Genomic DNA, 16724 nt, shown 5'->3' with positions numbered 1-16724 from the left:
CTGCTTCTCCCTCTCCCACTCCCCCTGCTTGTGTTCCCTCTCTTGCTGTGTCTCTCTCTGTCAAATAAATAAAATCTTAAAAAAAAAAAAATTCCCTGGGGTGCCCAGTTGGCTCAGTCAGTAGAGCATGTGACTCCTGATCTCAGGGTTGTGAGTTCGAGCCACTAGGTGTAGAGATTACTTAAAAATAAATAAAAATTCAGGCTTCTACACTCATCATTCCTGGACATATGATTCTTTCTTTTCCCTAACCCTAGCCCCCAGCCTGATTGGTGCATCTCCTGGGTGGCAGCTCAGTCAAAAGGGGGCCTACAGGGCGCCTGGGTGGCTCAGTTGGTTAAGCGTCTGCCTTCGGCTCAGGTCATGATCCTGGAGTCCCGGGATCAAGCCCCACATCGGGCTCCCTGCTGGGCGGGAAGCCTGGTTCTCCCTCTGACCCTCCCCCCTCTCATGCTCTCTCTCTCTCTTTCAAATAAATAAATTTTAAAAAGGGGGGGCCTACAATTGTGGCTCAACCACCTAGGTGCTCTTGTTGGACTGACATAGTCCAGGATCATGAGAATAACCAGAGGGCTCAGTGTGTACACCTCTCTGAGTCCCCATCAGTGACCCACACGTAGACTGGGGGGCATAATGAGTCCCTGTAAGTTTTATAAAAATGTCCTTGTCCTTCTTGCACCAGACCCTTCCAGATGAGTATAAGAAGGGAATGACTGGGAAAAGGTGATGTTCTAGTTACTGGAAGAGAACAGATTGATTTTGTAACAATGGAAGAAAAACAACCACCTGGCAGCTGGGAAAGGAGGACCTCAGATACAGGAGACATGGAGGAAGGAGAGACATTAATGATCTTTGCCTTTCCAAGCCACCTGGAACCTCCCTTACTAACGTAAACATCCTGGTCCAACTCACCCAAACTGTCACAAGTGCCTTAAATTTAGCTGACTGCTGGGCCTGCTGTCCTCCACGAGACAGCTCTGACCTTGATTTGATTGCCACTCTGCTTAACTTTACTGAAAGCCTGGAAGCAGCAGAGGGCGGCTTCAGCTCCAGTATTTCCCACACAAAACACCCGCCAACACCACTACCCCCAGGCGTCTTCCTCATCCCCAGTCCTGTAGCCATCATCACTCACAATTCCCTGGGACAGATGAATGCCATCTGGCTGGTGGCATGGACAAACAGGACAGGGTGGGCCCTTGGTCAGGCCCTCCAAACACAAGAACTAGACTCAATTATTTGGCTTGGACTGGGAACTCGAAGGCTACTAGCGTGTGGAGAGGCCACATTGGAGGCATTATCAACCTGTGCTCCCCAACTGATAGAGGTCTGTTCCACTTGGGGGGGGGGCGCCGGGTTTCTTCCCAGAAGCACCATGTGCACCCTTGAGACTATCCAACTTGTGCGGAAGTCAAACAGTAACTTGCCTCTTTCTTGAAAACAGGATGACTTGAAATGTATCCCCAACTTTAGTTGAAGTAATCAATGGCACCACTTTGGCCTGGAAGGTTTTTAGGAGAGCTTTCGTTCACTAATGTTGCTACGGATGATAGAATTTCCCTGGACTTCTTCCTTGCAGGCCAGGGCAGAGTCTGCGCAATTGTTAATATATGCTGCTCTACCAGGATTAACACTTCCGGCCAAGTGAAGGAATGGGCCCAACTGCCCATATCAACTGGGTTGATACAGAGAGCTAAGGAGCAAGCAACCTTGCTTTTTTCAGGGAGATCTGATGCTTTATGAATTTGGTCAGCTAGGACCTCCTGAGGGGCCTACTTGAGGTAAGTACTATAAATTGGCCTCATCCTGGGCTTGAAGTCCTGTTAAGAGCAGCCTTAAGTAATGCTGTGTGTGACAAATTGAACAGATTTGGTCCCAGACTCTGTTGATCAGGTTTGCCAATAGAGTGGTGCAGTCATGGGAAAATCTGCCCAAATCAAAGACAGTTCCGAAATGAGGGCTAGTTATTCTTGCAAAACAATTCTCCAGGAGGCTCTTAAGTTTTTGCACATTTTGCAAGAGAGGCACCGCCTCCCTTGGCCTGGACTCTTCTCAGGGATGTTGGTATAGTGAGCAGCCATGGGAGATGGAGACAATGTCTCCTCCAGAGCAAAGGGCAGACGTGCTCGCTGGCTACTAGAAAAGATTTGGGTTCTCTAAGTTTAGAGTCCTCTCCATACTGCGATGTGTTGTGTGCAGACATCTGTCTGGCCCATTGGTGCCACCTCCGTGGGACTTAGGGACAAGGGGACTGATGTCAATAGGCTGATGAGCACACTGTTTACTATGCCATGAGTAATGAAGTCCTTTGTCTCTGACCTAAGAATCTCGTGTCTTCTGCCAGCATGCACAAAACAATGGTGGGCTCACTTGTTATTTGCAAGTAGGGGACAATCTCAGCCCCTTCCCAGTCCTTGACAGGGGTACATAGAAAATCCTAGAAAAACTGGTGGTAAAGCCAATTCACAGCAGTCATGGTGGGCAGACCAGTTGTCTGGGAAACAGTGGGCTTGGGCTCTTTCAGATTATTCCCTCACCAAAGAATCTGTCATACCTTTATGTGAGCCAGCCCACCATCTGTCCCTACCTGTCGCACTGGTGGTGGGGTGGCAGTTGGGCCCATTCCTCAGGGGTAGCAAACACCCTGGTGGCATATATACTCACACAACTCAATTATAGCCACCTCTTGACCGCCTGCTTTGGAGGTCAGGTTCACATGGTACCAAGTGGCCTATGCTGAACAGCTGTGACCCTGAAAACCGTAACTTATGTTATTGTATTTTCACACTAACAGGCACCCGAAAAGGGTCAGCTTTTCTTCTTGTTTTTCACTGCAATGTGAATTGGCTTGACATTTCTTTTTTTTTTTTTAATTTTTTTATTGTTATGTTAATCCCCATACATTACATCATTAGTTTTAGATATAGTGTTCCATGATTCATTGTTTGTGCATAACACCCAGTGCTCCATGCAGAACGTGCCCTCCTCAATACCCATCACCAGGCTAACCCATCCTCCCAACCCCTCCCCTCTAGAACCCTCAGTTTGTTTTTCAGAGTCCATCGTCTCTCATGGTTCTTCTCCCCCTCCGATTTCCCCCCCTTCATTCTTCCCCTTCCTGCTACATTCTTCTTCTTCTTTTTTTTTTTTTCTTTCTTAACATATATTGCATTATTTGTTTCAGAGGTACAGATCTGAGATTCAACAGTCTTGCACAATTCACAGCGCTTACCAGAGCACATACCCTCCCCAGTGTCCATCACCCAGTCACCCCATCCCTCGCACCCCACCCCCCACTCCTGGCTTGACATTTCTATGAAACAAGAACGAGCTAGATGATACAGTGACAAAAATAATACTATTCAACTTTTCGCATCTGTTTTCTTTGGGGCGGGCCCTGTGCTAAGGGCTTTGCATGAATTATCTCACTTAATGCTCAGGACAACGCTGGGAATTAGGTCTTCTCATCATCCCCAATTTACAGATGAGGAAGCTGAGGCTTGGGCAGGATCAGAGATTTCTCCACGATCACTCAGCTGGGATGTGGCAGGGCTGGGACTCCATCCAGGCAGCCACCTCTAGAGCCTGATTCTCAGAGTCTGAAAGGTGGAGAAGGGTAGCAGGGCCGAAGATGCTGTCTGATTGATCAAGCATGAAGAAAGGCTCATTTCATTTTCCAATCCCATCTCTCAGTGCCCTTCATCTCTCAGTGGCACGTCGGAGGGACTCAGGGAGAGCCACTCGCAGTAGAGTGTCTTCGGAGAGAGGTGCTTCAGGGCAGAACTGTCCCCTCCAGGCCTCTGAAACTTCCCACCCTCATCTTCAGAACTGATTAGTAGCCCCACCCCCCTACCCCGCAGAGCCAGGTCTTTCTTCAGAGCTCAGAAGCTTCGCAAAAACATTCAGAACTGTGAAGGTGGCACAGAGCCCCTCTTTCAGTGGTTGTGGCCCACCTCCCCGCAGGCAGCCTAGCTCCCACCAGCCAGCGCATCATGGTTCCCAGACCCAGATCACAGGATAGGAGCTAACACGTACTGCGTCCTTATTCTGTGGCCAGCATCCACTAAGGGATTCCTAAAATGCAGCTCATTTGATTCCCTGTTTAACAAGGAGGAAATCGAGACACAGAGAAGTCGAAGAATTTTCCCAGTTCCCATAGTAAGTACAGGATGGAGCCAGGAAAATCTAAGACCGCTGTGCTATGCCACCTCCCGGACTAGAACTTCCTTATGCAGTCTGCTGCTGCCCTGTCCAGCCAGTTCCCCTAAGGAGGCACAGGAGCCCTGGGTTTGAGTCCTGGCTCTGCCGTTGACCGTGGTGTAACCTCGGCCAAGTCCCTTGCCTTCTCTGGGCCTCAAGAACCCCCTCCGCACAAATTAGCCTTCCCTAACATTTAAGCAATCGGAACATTTTTTGGGTCTGGCTCCCCTGCTTCCTCTTTGTCCTACTCCAGTGGAGCTCCTCGTTGCCCGCAGGGCCCCACCCATGTATCTTTAGGACATTTGTGGGACCCTTCCCCTTCCTCCCTTCCAGGAGCACTGTGTCGGTTCTGGATCAGGTCACCTGATGACCTGAGTCTAATTGTTTCATCTTTCAAAGCCTCAGTCCCCCTGCTTTGCAGGATCCCTGGAAGGATGATATACCATAACAGTGCAAAGTACACGGTGCACGGTAAATGGTGGGCACTCCCGTGGTCTCACTCCATTAGGCAATCAACAAACTTCAGCACCCTCTGTGTGTCAGGCCCTGTGTTGGGATCTGGAAACAAAAGTGTGCCTTCCTGGGAGGGTGGGGAGACAGACAATAAGTATGTAAACATACCTATTAAGAGGCATGTTTCAGGCTGTGATGAATACCAGTAGGAAACAAACAGGTGATGGGACCCAGAGGGCCGGGGTGGCTGTTTTAGAGAAAGACATAGAGGCAGGAACCCTAGACAAGAAGGATCACACACCCCCCACACCCCACCTCCCAACCCCTCAGAGGCAAGAGGGGAGCAAAGAGAAGCCACTGGAGGGTTTGTGGTTTTTTTAAGATTTTTATTTATTTATTTGAGAGAGAGTTGGAGCACAAGCAGGGTGAGGGGCAGAGGGAGAAGCAGACTCCCCGCTGAGTGGGGGGGCGGGGGGAGCAGGGGGAGCGGGGAACGACTCCATCCCAGGACTTTGAGATCATGTCCTGAGCGGAAGACAGATGTTTAACCGACTGAGCCACCCAGGCGCCCTCCACTGGAGGTTTTTTAAGCAGGGGAGTAGCATGGTTGGAATCAGGAGTTTTTTGTGTGGTTTTTTTTTTTTTAAGATTTTATTTATTTATTTATTCATGAAAGGCAGAGGGAGAAGCAGACTCCCCGTTAAGTAGGGAGCCCGATGAGGGACTCAATCCCAGGACCCCGGGATTATGACCTGAGCCGAATGCAGCCGCTTCACCATCTGAGCCACCCAGGCGCCCTGGAATCAGGTTTTTTGTGTTTTTTTTTAAGATTTTATTTTTTTATTTGACAGAGAGAGAGAGTTAGCGAGAGCAGGAACACAAGCAGGGGGAGCGGGAGAGGGAGAAGTAGGCTTCCTGCCGAGCAGGGAGCCCGATGTGGGGCTCGATCCCAGGACCCTGGGATCATGACCCGAGCCAAAGGCAGACGCCCATCGACTAAGCCACCCAGGCGCCCCTGGAATCAGGTTTTAAAAGGTGACTCTAGCACCAAGTAGAGGAGGGACCAGGGCAGGCACAGTGGCTGTGAGGAGACCTCTTAGGCGGTGGAAATGATCTAGAATGATGGAAAAGGGCATGGTCTCCTTGGACTTGCAGGAGAACTCCATCTAGGAGGCATGGAAGCATGCTGGTAGATTCTAGGGGGTGGGATGGCTGGGTGTGGTGACACAGGAGATGAGGATAGACAGTGGGCAGGCCAAGGATACCCTGGGAGTTGGACTGTCACAGTCTGCCCCGCTAGTCCACTCTGCCTCCTTGTCCTCCCTGCTCCATGGCTAACCTCGTGGGCTAAAGCCCCCCAGGGGCCCCTGTCCGCAGGCTTCCTTTGGGGTTCAGCCCCTGGGAGGCCTGGCTGGACAAGAGGAGACTAGGGTAAGATTTATTTCCCCAGCCCCTACCCTGCAGGCCGCAGGTGGCCTGGTGCCGAGGGTCTCTGCTGCAGGCCACGGCTCCAGCTACTGTGGTCCGGGCTGAGCTTAGTGGGTCAATGGATCCCCCCTCCCAGTCCCTTCAGTGGCCAGGTCTGTTGGCCCTGGTGGTCTCCTAGCCCGCTGTAAATAGCCCCTCCCATCTAGCCCCCTCAATCACCCACGTGAGGGTGCCCTCTGTTCCCTGCTGGCTCCCCGCTGGGCTTAAGGAGTTTGGTAATGACAACAGATAACATTTACTGAGCACTTAGTATGTGCAGGGCCCCGGGCTGGGTGCTTGCATTCACTGCCCCAAATCACCACCCCATCCTGCTTTCAGCCGCGGGAATCACTGTCGTCCCGCTCTCCTCCCAAAACACTCCTCTCACTCTTCCCCATCATGTCCCTGGTTTTCCTCTGTGCTCTCTCCAGCTGCTCCTTCTGAGCCGCTTCTGACTCTGCCTTCTCTCCCTGATCTGGGAGTGGGGACCTCCCTGGTTCACCCAGGGCCCCCTTCTCTCCCAGGCTAAGCCCATCCTTTCCCACGGCCACGGATGCCTCTGTACGCTGGGGACCCCAAGTCTGTGTCTGCAGACCAGACATGCTGTCTGAGCTCTAGCCCTCCGGGTTGAGATGTCTCTGTTTGGAGGATACAAGCATCTCAAACTCAGCAAGCCCCAAACAGAACTCCAGACTCTTTCCCGTGTCTCCCTCTCCTCTGCCACCTTCCTCACCCACCCACAGGCTCGAGCCAGAGCCCTGGAGCCATTCGTGCCACCCGCCTCTCCGGTCACTGCCACTCACCCAGTGTCTAGATTCCACCTCCCAAATACATCATCTCTTCCGGGACGCTGGCAACAGCACCCCTCTTGCCCTGATACAATCCCATTGCAATGAAAAGAAAACCCAAATTCCTCACCGTGGCCTCCCACCTCCATACTCTCTCTCCCCCTTCGCACCCTGTGGCTTTGCTCGCCTTCTTTTAGTTCCTAGAAGAACTGAATCTCTCTCCCCTCCCCTCCCTCAGCCTGCATCCCCTCTGTAAACTGTCTCTTGACCCCTGGGCCCCAGTCCCTCAGGCCCCCTGCAGGCTTCCCCCCTGCAGGAACTCCTGTTCCTCCCCCAGCCTCCTGCTTACAAGTCCCTTTGCCAGAGGGCTTTCCTGGACCTGCAGGTGCCTGCAGGCTCTTGCTCCCAGTTCTTGTTCTTCTCTGTCACAGCACCGGCCTCTATTGTAGCCACCGTCATGTGTGAATTGATTTGTGTCACATGTCCGGGCTCTGCCCATACAGAGGTTCCAGCAAGGCAGGGATTGGTCCCGTCTCTTAGCAAGAGCTTGGTAGGTGGTAGGTGCTCAGGCTGTTGAATGACTAGATCCCCATTTCACAGGTGAGAAAACAGGCTTGGAGAGGTTAAGACTCGATCCCTGGTCCGTTTGTGCTGTGTTCCCAGGTGAGCCACAGCCTGCTCTGGGGTCAGAGGAGGGTCAGGTTCAAATGAGTGTGAGGAAAAAATGACTCTAAAACGCTCAGCCCTGCACCTGGTGGGTGGTAAGCACTCAGTATTATTCCCTACCTCAGTGTGCGACCTGCGACCTGCGACCTGCACCCGGAGGGAGGGCGGGGCTGCCCCTCACACCCACTTGGGGATTCCAGCAGTAGGGATCCCCTGAGGATGTGGCCTCACCCCATCCCTGCAACACCAGGCTGTATGAACAATTCAGGCAGGGCCTCCACTTGAGGGTCTCCCTCAGCCCCTCCAAAGCTACCCGAATAAATCCATCCTCCAAGTGAAAACCATGAGTTCCCTGGACAGGTGTTCCTAAAGGCAACGCCCCGAAGCCCCTCCCCTCGGTCAGACTGCCACCCCTAGTGCCCAGCGGGAGAGGGTCTGGTGCCACCCTGACTTGGCAGTGTCCTGCTCTGGATACCCTGGTCACACCCACCCCCTGCTGAGTTCTCTGAGTCAGACACTGAGTCCTGGGGTCTCCTGGCCATGCCCTGTTGCTAGGGCTGGGGCCCCAGGACACTGCAGCCCTCCAGGGCCTCCCTTCCAGACCAGTGGACAGGCCTGGCCCCTCTCCAGCCTTACCAAGCTCAAGGCCCCTCCCCAGCCCCTGCCAACCCCTGCCCTGGGGCCCTGCTGTGCCCCTCCCCAGCCCCCTGGGCCCTCAAGCAGCACCCCCCTCCTCCCGGCTGTTAGCCTGGGAAGGGGGCCAGGCCCTGAGCTCAGACCTTGGCGATTCCAGAGTGTCTGAGGCCCAGAGCCAGCCCCGCCAGCCCGGCCAGACAAGGCGAAGGGGGTGGGGGCAGGGTGGGCACCAGGAAGCCATTTAGAGTCGGGGGTGGGGGTGAGTGGAGGGGGTGGCGGTTGGCAGGGAAGCTGGGTCTCCAGCTTTGTTCTTTCTGCTCTCTTCTGGACCCCTCACGGAGCCCCTGGCCAAAGGGTGCCCTCTCCCTGAGCCTCTCCTCAGAGGGGAGTGGACCGGCACTAATGAGAAGTGACTCTGGGGTGGTGAGCCCCCCGCCTGCGCAAGGGAGGCTGGGAAAGGGCTGAGAGGCCGGGGTTCCAGCCCCACCTGGCCGCCCGGCGGCCGCGTGACCCGGCCAGGGCCCGGTTCCTCCCCCAGCCTCGGTTTCCCGCTCCCACGCGGCCTCGCCGCCCCGCCCGGAGGAATCCGGCGGGCCGGCCGGCGTCCCAGGTGAGGGCCCTCTGGAAAGCGCCCAGCGCGGCGGCGGCGGCGGGTTCCGGCGGGGCGGGCATCTGGGGCGGGGACCGCCCCCCGGCCTCCGCCCGCCCGCACGCCCTCGCTACTCCGGGCGGCCGCGGCGACGCTTGAAACAGAAAAAAAACTGTCTCCCTGGCCCGGGGCCAGCGTCCCAGCCCCCCTCGCCGCCGCCGCCGCGCCGCAGCCAGGGAAAACAACTGCTCACTTCTCCCTGCGTCCGCCCCGCGCGCTCCCTGCTTCCCGGCGGCCGCGGGAGCCCAGCCCGGCCGGGGGAGGCGCGGAGCGGGCCGGCCGCCCGGCCTTCCTCTCCCCTCGCTCCTCCTCTCCGCCTCGACTCGCTCGGCCTCCGCGCGGCCGCCTCAGTTTGGGGCCTTCGCAGCCCCCCCCCCCACCTCCCCGGCCCCGGCTCGTGGCGGGGCTCCTTCCCGGGGCTGTGGAAGTTTCTGGGCTCCTCGCGGTCCAGCCTCCATCTCTTTGCCGCGCACCGGGGCCCCCGCCCGCGCCTGCCGTCCCCTCCCTGCGCGCTTCCTCTGTTCCTCTCCCTCGCTGCCCTCTCTCCCCTCTCCCGGGGCTCCCGGCTTGCTACCCCACCCCCCCGGGCGCCGCGACCATAGCCCCGGCCCGGGCGCGCCCCCCCCGGGTCCTGCGGCCCCGGATGCCCGGGCCCCGCGGGGCTGCTGGCGGCCTGGCCCCTGAGATGCGCGGGGCGGGGGCGGCGGGGCTGCTGGCGCTGCTGCTGCTGCTGGGCCCGGGCGGCGGGGCCGAGGGGGGGCCGGCGGGCGAGCGGGGCGCCGGCGGGGGCGGGGCGCTGGCCCGCGAGCGCTTCAAGGTGGTCTTTGCGCCGGTGATCTGCAAGCGGACCTGTCTCAAGGGCCAGTGTCGGGACAGTTGTCAGCAGGGCTCCAACATGACGCTCATCGGAGAGAATGGCCACAGCACCGACACGCTCACGGGCTCCGGCTTCCGCGTGGGTGAGGGCCAGGGGGCACGGGCCGGGGGAGCGGGAAGGCCGGCGCCCCCACAAATGCGGGAGCCAGGGCGGAGCAGGGTATATGACACTGGGGGGCCGGGGGTGCAGAAAGCGGAGCTCTGGGGGCCTGGGGCCCCAGGGACAACGAGGGGCTTGGGAGGCTGGAGTCCTGGGGCCAGAGTCCGAGGGGCTGCATGGACCAGGACTTCACCGCTTGGGGTTAGCCTTGAGGCCTGAGGTGTGCGGTCATGCTGGGCTCCCGGATGACACAGGCCTCTGGGAAGGCGCTGGGTTCTGAGAGGGAGTCAGGGTCAGCGCACAGGGGCTTTTGAGGGATGTGAGCTGGGGCCAGGAGGTCGCAGAGAAGGGGTAAATATTCCCCTAAGAAACGGATTTGCTGGAAGAAACAGGAAAAGTCCTTTCAAAATGTCTACAGCAGGGCCTGCCGGGAGTAGACACCTGCATGCTCTGGGAGGAACCAAGGCCAGGGCTGGGGGTCAAGAGGGTAGATATTGGCAAGGTCTCGGAGGGAAGAGGTGCTGAGGCCTAAAGAGTGGAGTGCAGGCCTGGAGGTGGGGGCTGGTTTGGGTCCTCAGTCCCTCTTTTTCCTGCTGTCCCATCTGTGCCTTCCCCATAAGCTCTCAAGAGCTCTGCCTCAGAGTCTCCCCTCCCCAACAAGCCCTCATGACTCCCCAGCTCCACTTGGAGTCTACCCCTTCCCCAGCATCTCTCTTCAAAGGGCCAGGCCTGGGGCTCGGCTCACCTCCCACCAGGGCCCTGTGGGCCAGGCTGGGGGAGGTGTCCCAGCAGTAATTACCCTCCTGGAGAGGGTAATTAGACTGGGCCCAGGATGGCACCAGCAAAACGGCCCCTCTTACACATTCCTAAACTCACATACCGACTCACAGACCCAAGGAACCCCACTAATATGGTTCACAGTTCTCGTGAGGGGTGTGTGTGTGTGTGTGTGCATGTGCGTGTGTGTGCGCGCACGCTTGTGTGCGTGCATAGGCTTTAGAGTGACACTCTGTGATTAATTACATGTTTCTTTGTGTTGTCTTGGGTGCATGTCTCCAGTCACTATGGGAGTGTTTCTGTGAGCTTGTGTTGGTGCCAGAATGAATGTGTGTTTGTGTGTGTGCATGTGTGTGTGAGAGAGAGAGCGAGAGAGAAAGAGAGAGAGACAAGATGACCGTGCGTGTGAGTGTATGTGGGCCCAGCCTCCCAGACCCCCGGCCATCCTGCCCAGGCTGCTTTCTCCATCCGTGCTGCCCACATCCCCCAGGCTTGGTGCCCAGGCCACAGTGGGCGGGTGTCATTGAGAGGTCACCCTCACCACTATGGGTGACTCACTGGGAGGCAGGAAGGAGAGGATCCTGCCTCCCCCAGCCCAGGACACACCCCTCCTGCCCTGAGAGTCCTGGCAGGATGAACTGGGCTGGGATGTTCTTAGCCAGGCCCTGATGGCCATGGATGTGGGTTGTCCCTCTGAGGCCCTGCAGGTGTCCAGAAGAGAATCACCTCCACCTTTCCATTCTGGGAAGTGAGGGCAGCCATGGGGCAGGCAGGAGAGGGGCTGGGTCTGGTGTGTGAGCTCAGGGCCCCAAGGCTGGATGTGGGATGTGACTGCGTGTCACAGAAAGACATAGGTCCCAGCCTCTCAGTCACTCCTTCATTTATCCCCCCTGAACCTTCTCTGGGACCCAGAGCTGAGGCAGACCCAGCCCCTCCACAGCACCCTGTTACAGTGTGGGAGACAGACATAAATATAACCAAGTCAAGTGCCAGGCAGAGCTGGGCAGAGGGTGATAACTCGGGAGAGGGAACAGAGGTGGGGGGGGGGGTGTGTGAGGAAAGGCGCCCTTCCTGGAGGAGAAGCTGAGGCTGGAAGGATAATATTTGAATATGTAGAGGTGGGGGGACAGGGCCCTGAAGGGAAGGAAATGGCATGAATAAAACCATGGAGGCAGGAGATGTGATACATTTGTAGGAGGAGGGAGAGGAGTCCTAGGGTGTGGCATGCATGTGGAAAGAGCAGAGGGGGATCGGCTTATAGAAGGTTCATTCTGGGCCATTGAGAGCCTTAAATGTTTGGGCAAGGAAGCAAGCAGTGAGCAGGGGTGTGACACGCCAGGGATTTGCCTGAGGCGGATTTCTCTGGGGGTACTGGGCTGTGGACAGGCAGGAGAGAGGCAGGAAGCCAGCAAGGAGCATGGGTGGCAAGGCTCAAGGCACAGGAGGGGCAGAGGGCATGGGGAGGAGGGGAGATGGATTCATGAGACTGTACAGAGGCCGGAACTGGGTAGAGTGGGAGCAGGAGAGATGGAGTCTCTGAGGCTCCTAGAATGACCTAGGCAGTCAGGGATTTCCCAGGGGTAGTCCAAGGTGGGAGGGGGAGTGGGGGAAGCAGGATGCGGATCTCCCCAGGGTAGATGTGCCCAAGAGAGGTCCCAGAGAGGTAGAAGCTAGAGATGTGGGCATCGCTGATAGTGTGAGGTGTGGGCCCTGGGATGGCAAGACAAAGGGGGGTGGGGGAGCTCAGAGAGGGCTGAGGTTTGAATGGGGGAGAATTTAGAAGAGAGGAAGTGCCAGATAGAGATCACATTCCCAGGAAAGTTTGGAGGGCAAAGCCAGAGGAGAAAACGGCTGTTCGGCCACCACCACCACCACCATCATCATCATCATCATCTGATACTACTTATTAAACACCCTCCTGGGCCAGGCACTGTGCTAACTATCTGAACAGGCATTACCTCATTTAATAGACACAACAAACATCCCTACAGATGAGAACACTGAGGCACAGGGAGGGCGAGAAGGTGCTCAGGGCCCCACAGCTAGCCTCCTAGCTAGGATTTAACCAGGACTTAAGACCCCAGAAGCCAACATGGGTAGAAGGATGTTGGGGGACCTAGAGAGCAGTTGCTACCGGTTCCAAAACCCAGCTTCCCAAGAAGGACAGAGTCCGTGGGTAGCAAGGAAGTAAGGAGGAGGGGAAAGAGACAGGATGTGGGTGAGGGACTGGGCCTGGTCCCTGATCCACCTCCCCTCCTCAGTGGTGTGCCCTCTGCCCTGCATGAACGGTGGCCAGTGCTCCTCCCGAAACCAGTGCCTGTGTCCCCCGGACTTCACCGGTCGCTTCTGCCAGGTGCCCGCTGGAGGAGCTGGTGGGGGCACCGGCGGCTCAGGCCCTGGGCTGGGCCGGGCCGGGGCCCTGTCCACAGGCGCGCTGCCGCCCCTGGCTCCAGAGAGCGAGTCTGTGGCCAGCAAGCACGCCATCTACGCGGTCCAGGTGATCGCGGATCCGCCCGGGCCTGGGGAGGGGCCCCCTGCCCAGCATGCAGCCTTCCTGGTGCCCCTCGGGCCGGGACAGATCTCAGCGGAAGGTACCGGACCACCGGGCGGGACTCGGGGAGGCCGAAGTGGGCGGACACTAGGGTGGCGGGACCTCGAGGAGCCCCGCCCACCCCGCAAGACAACCTCTGGTCCCGGGCAGCCCTGAAGCCACCGTGCCCCGCCCCCCAGTGCAGGCCCCGCCCCCCGTGGTGAACGTGCGCGTCCACCATCCGCCCGAGGCCTCGGTCCAAGTGCACCGCATCGAGGGGCCGAATGCCGAGGGCCCCGCCCCCTCGCAGCACCTGCTGCCGCACCCCAAGCCCCAGCACCCCCGGCCACCCACCCAGAAGCCCCTGGGCCGCTGCTTCCAGGACACACTGCCCAAGCAGCCAGTGAGTGAATCCACAGCCCGGCTGGACCGGCCCTTGGGTCTCAGGGTTGCCCTGTTCCCACTCAACGGGGATTGCCCAAAACGGGGGTCCCTGGGCTGACAGGGGGAGGTAAAGGCCCCGAGGAGGGAGGCCGGCTGGGGCTGGGCGCCCTGTGACCCCTGTCCCAACTTTCCCTAGTGCGGCAGCAATCCCCTCCCGGGCCTCACCAAGCAGGAGGACTGCTGCGGGAGCATCGGGACCGCCTGGGGCCAGAGCAAGTGCCATAAGTGCCCCCAGCTGCAGTGTGAGTGCCGGGGCTCAGGGAGGCCCGCCACCGCAGGGTGGACCCAGGCCCACCTCTTCCTCCCCTGCAGGGGGAGGACGCAACCAGTGCAGCCTGAGCCTCTCACTGCCCACCAAATTCCCCTCAGCCTCCTGCTCTGCTCCTCCACAGCGCCCTCCTTTCCCTCTCTGCAGGACCCCCCCCCCAGTGTCCTCCCCTGCCACGCTCTCCTCTCTCTGCAGACACAGGGGTGCAGAAACCAGGACCTGTCCGTGGGGAGGTGGGCGCTGACTGCCCCCAGGGCTACAAGAGACTCAACAGCACCCACTGCCAGGGTATGGCCAGCCAGGAGATTCTGTGGGCTGGAGGGACAAGCCCGTTGCCACTGGGGGAGGCCCCAAGGTGGGTGAGGGAGGGGGCGGGGCTGGGGCAGGACCCTGAGATTCTTGGAGCAGCTGGCTGTCACCCTGCGGCCGCGCACTACAGGGATCACACTCCCGCTTACCGCAGACATCAACGAGTGCGCGATGCCGGGCATGTGTCGCCATGGGGACTGCCTCAACAACCCGGGCTCCTATCGCTGCGTCTGCCCACCTGGCCATAGCTTGGGCCCCTCCCGAACGCAGTGCATTGGTGAGAATGGGGGGCTCAGGTCCCTGGGAGGTCACAAGGCATGGACAGGAGAGGTAAGGCTCCAAGGAGCAAGGAGGTCACAGAAGTCAGAGTGGGGTCAAGGGTTGACTGCAGGAGGAGTAAGGCGCAGAGCTGATAGGATCAGGGATCAGTGGGGTCAGGAGTCACATGGGATCTGGTTGGAGGTCACACGGGGTCAGGGACTATATAGAGGGAGGGTCGTATGAGATCATGGGCTTGATGGGTAGGAGGAATGAAGTCTAGAACATCCAGAATCAGGGGTCAGCGGGGCCAGTGGTCACAGAGATTTCAGGGGTCACATGAGGCCAGAGAAACACAGGTTCAGGAATCACATGAACTCAGGGTTGTGTGAGGTCAGAGGCCACATGAGGATCAAGAGTTGTCTGAGCCAGAGAGGCGAGGCCTGGAGCAGCTGGCAAGACGGACATGGGCAGCGTTCAAGCCCAGATGTCCATGCCCGGCCCCGGCCCCCCCGCAGCGGACAAGCCAGAGGAGAAGAGCCTGTGTTTCCGCCTGGTGAGCCCTGAACACCAGTGCCAGCACCCACTGACCACGCGCCTCAGCCGCCAGCTCTGCTGCTGCAGTGTGGGCAAGGCCTGGGGCGCCAGGTGCCAGCGCTGTCCTGCCGATGGCACCGGTGAGCCTGGGGCGCGTGGGGCTCAGGGGCCGTCTCTGTGCCCGGTCCGGAAACACTCATTTCTCTGCCCCTTGCTCTGGCCGCAGCTGCCTTCAAGGAGATCTGTCCAGCTGGGAAGGGGTACCACATCCTCACTTCCCACCAGACGCTCACCATTCAGGGCGAAAGTGACTTTTCCCTTTTCCTGCACCCGGACGGGCCACCTAAGCCCCAGCAGCCCCCGGAGAGCCCCAGCCGGGCGCCGCCACCTGAGGACACCGAGGAAGAGCGAGGTCTGGCCTGACTCTTTCCATTCCCTGACAAATGCAGAACGCCTAGACCTGGCCCCTTGACTCCTGATCCACAGATATGACCTCAGAGTCTAACCCCTAACTCCTAATCCTTGACCTAACCACGGACCCCCAGAGCTGGCCCTCTCATCCCTAACCAAGGTTGTAACCCCAGGATTTGTCCCCTGATCAACAGGATCTGACCATCCGTTGCCCTCCAGATCTTTTCCTCTGACCCTGGAACCCCTTTGATTTCCAGACTAGGGCATTGATCCAGCCCAAATGCTGTCCTTAGATCTGACCTTCTGACTCCTGATCCAAGGATTTTGACCCTAGCTATAACCCCCTAAGCCTTGCTCTATAACCCAAGGACCTTGACCAACCATTGTGCCCTATACCTGTTCCTCTGACCCCAGGATCTAACTCTTGACCCTTGACCCAGAGACGTGATTGTTGAACTCTCAGACACCCTGATCACAAATACCAACTGCCCACCCCAGTCTTAACTCCCTTCTCCCAGCCCTGCACTAATGCCCCATCTTCTTCCCTTTTAGGGGTGAGCACGGACTCAGTGAGTATGAGAGCCCAGGTGGGAGGAGTAGGGAAGCGAAGGCGACAGTGGGCTCATGCTGCTGTCACTCACAGCCAGTGATCGAGGAGCAGTCAGCTCAGCAGAGCCACCCAATCGCCACCACGTCTCCCGCCAGGCCCTACCCGGGTGAGCTGGGCACTGCAGGGACCAGTCCTCAAGGGCTGTCACTGGGGGTGGTGGACAGCCACACCATCAGGGGATAGTGAAGCTGGGCCTGCCTGGAGAGGGGTGGCTCTCCCATCTCCCACACCCCCTGACGGGTATCTGCCTACAGAGTTGATCTCCCGGCCCTCGCCACCCACTGTGCGCTGGTTCCTGCCGGACCTGCCCCCATCCCGCAGCGCAGTGGAGATCGCTCCTACTCAGGTCACAGGTAAGACCTGCCCGCCTAGGCCACGACCCAGAGAAGCCACGTCCCTGGCTTAATTTTACTCCTCCCTTACCCAACCCCCTGCAATCATTCCTGAGCACTAGCACTTATCCGGGGCTTACTGGGTGCCAGGTCCTGGGCTGGGCTCTGGGGAAGCCATCATGTGCAGCAGAGACCCCATTCTGCCCTCAAGTGATCCGGGTATTGTGGTGCCCCACCCAGTCTGAAGGCACTTACTCATTCATTCATTCATTCAACAAATATTTATTAAGCACCTACTATGGGCCAGGCACCGTTTAGGTGCTGGGGATAGGTGGTAAACAAAAGCCAGAACTTCTCTGTTCTTGCAGAGTAAACAGACAACAGATAGATCAGTGACTAAAAACCTAGTATGT

At 58.0% G+C, this 16724-nt stretch overlaps 1 protein-coding gene across 1 annotated transcript in view; it reads left to right on the top strand.

The window, feature by feature from the left end:
* Window positions 1-9502: 9502 nt before the first annotated feature.
* Window positions 9503-16724, top strand: part of LTBP3 (latent transforming growth factor beta binding protein 3) — a 17482-nt gene continuing 10260 nt past the window's right edge. Inside the window, 11 exon segments of the mRNA XM_032414391.1 lie at window positions 9503-9818; window positions 12874-13203; window positions 13343-13545; window positions 13723-13828; window positions 14050-14142; window positions 14318-14440; window positions 14940-15098; window positions 15185-15370; window positions 15922-15938; window positions 16013-16085; window positions 16234-16332. Coding sequence (XP_032270282.1) covers window positions 9503-9818; window positions 12874-13203; window positions 13343-13545; window positions 13723-13828; window positions 14050-14142; window positions 14318-14440; window positions 14940-15098; window positions 15185-15370; window positions 15922-15938; window positions 16013-16085; window positions 16234-16332 — 1705 coding nt within the window.

This window comes from Phoca vitulina, unplaced genomic scaffold (assembly GCF_004348235.1).
Source record: "Phoca vitulina isolate PV1807 unplaced genomic scaffold, GSC_HSeal_1.0 scaffold16, whole genome shotgun sequence".
Taxonomy (NCBI): Eukaryota; Metazoa; Chordata; class Mammalia; order Carnivora; family Phocidae; genus Phoca; species Phoca vitulina.
This window is presented reverse-complemented; position numbering and strand designations above follow the sequence as displayed.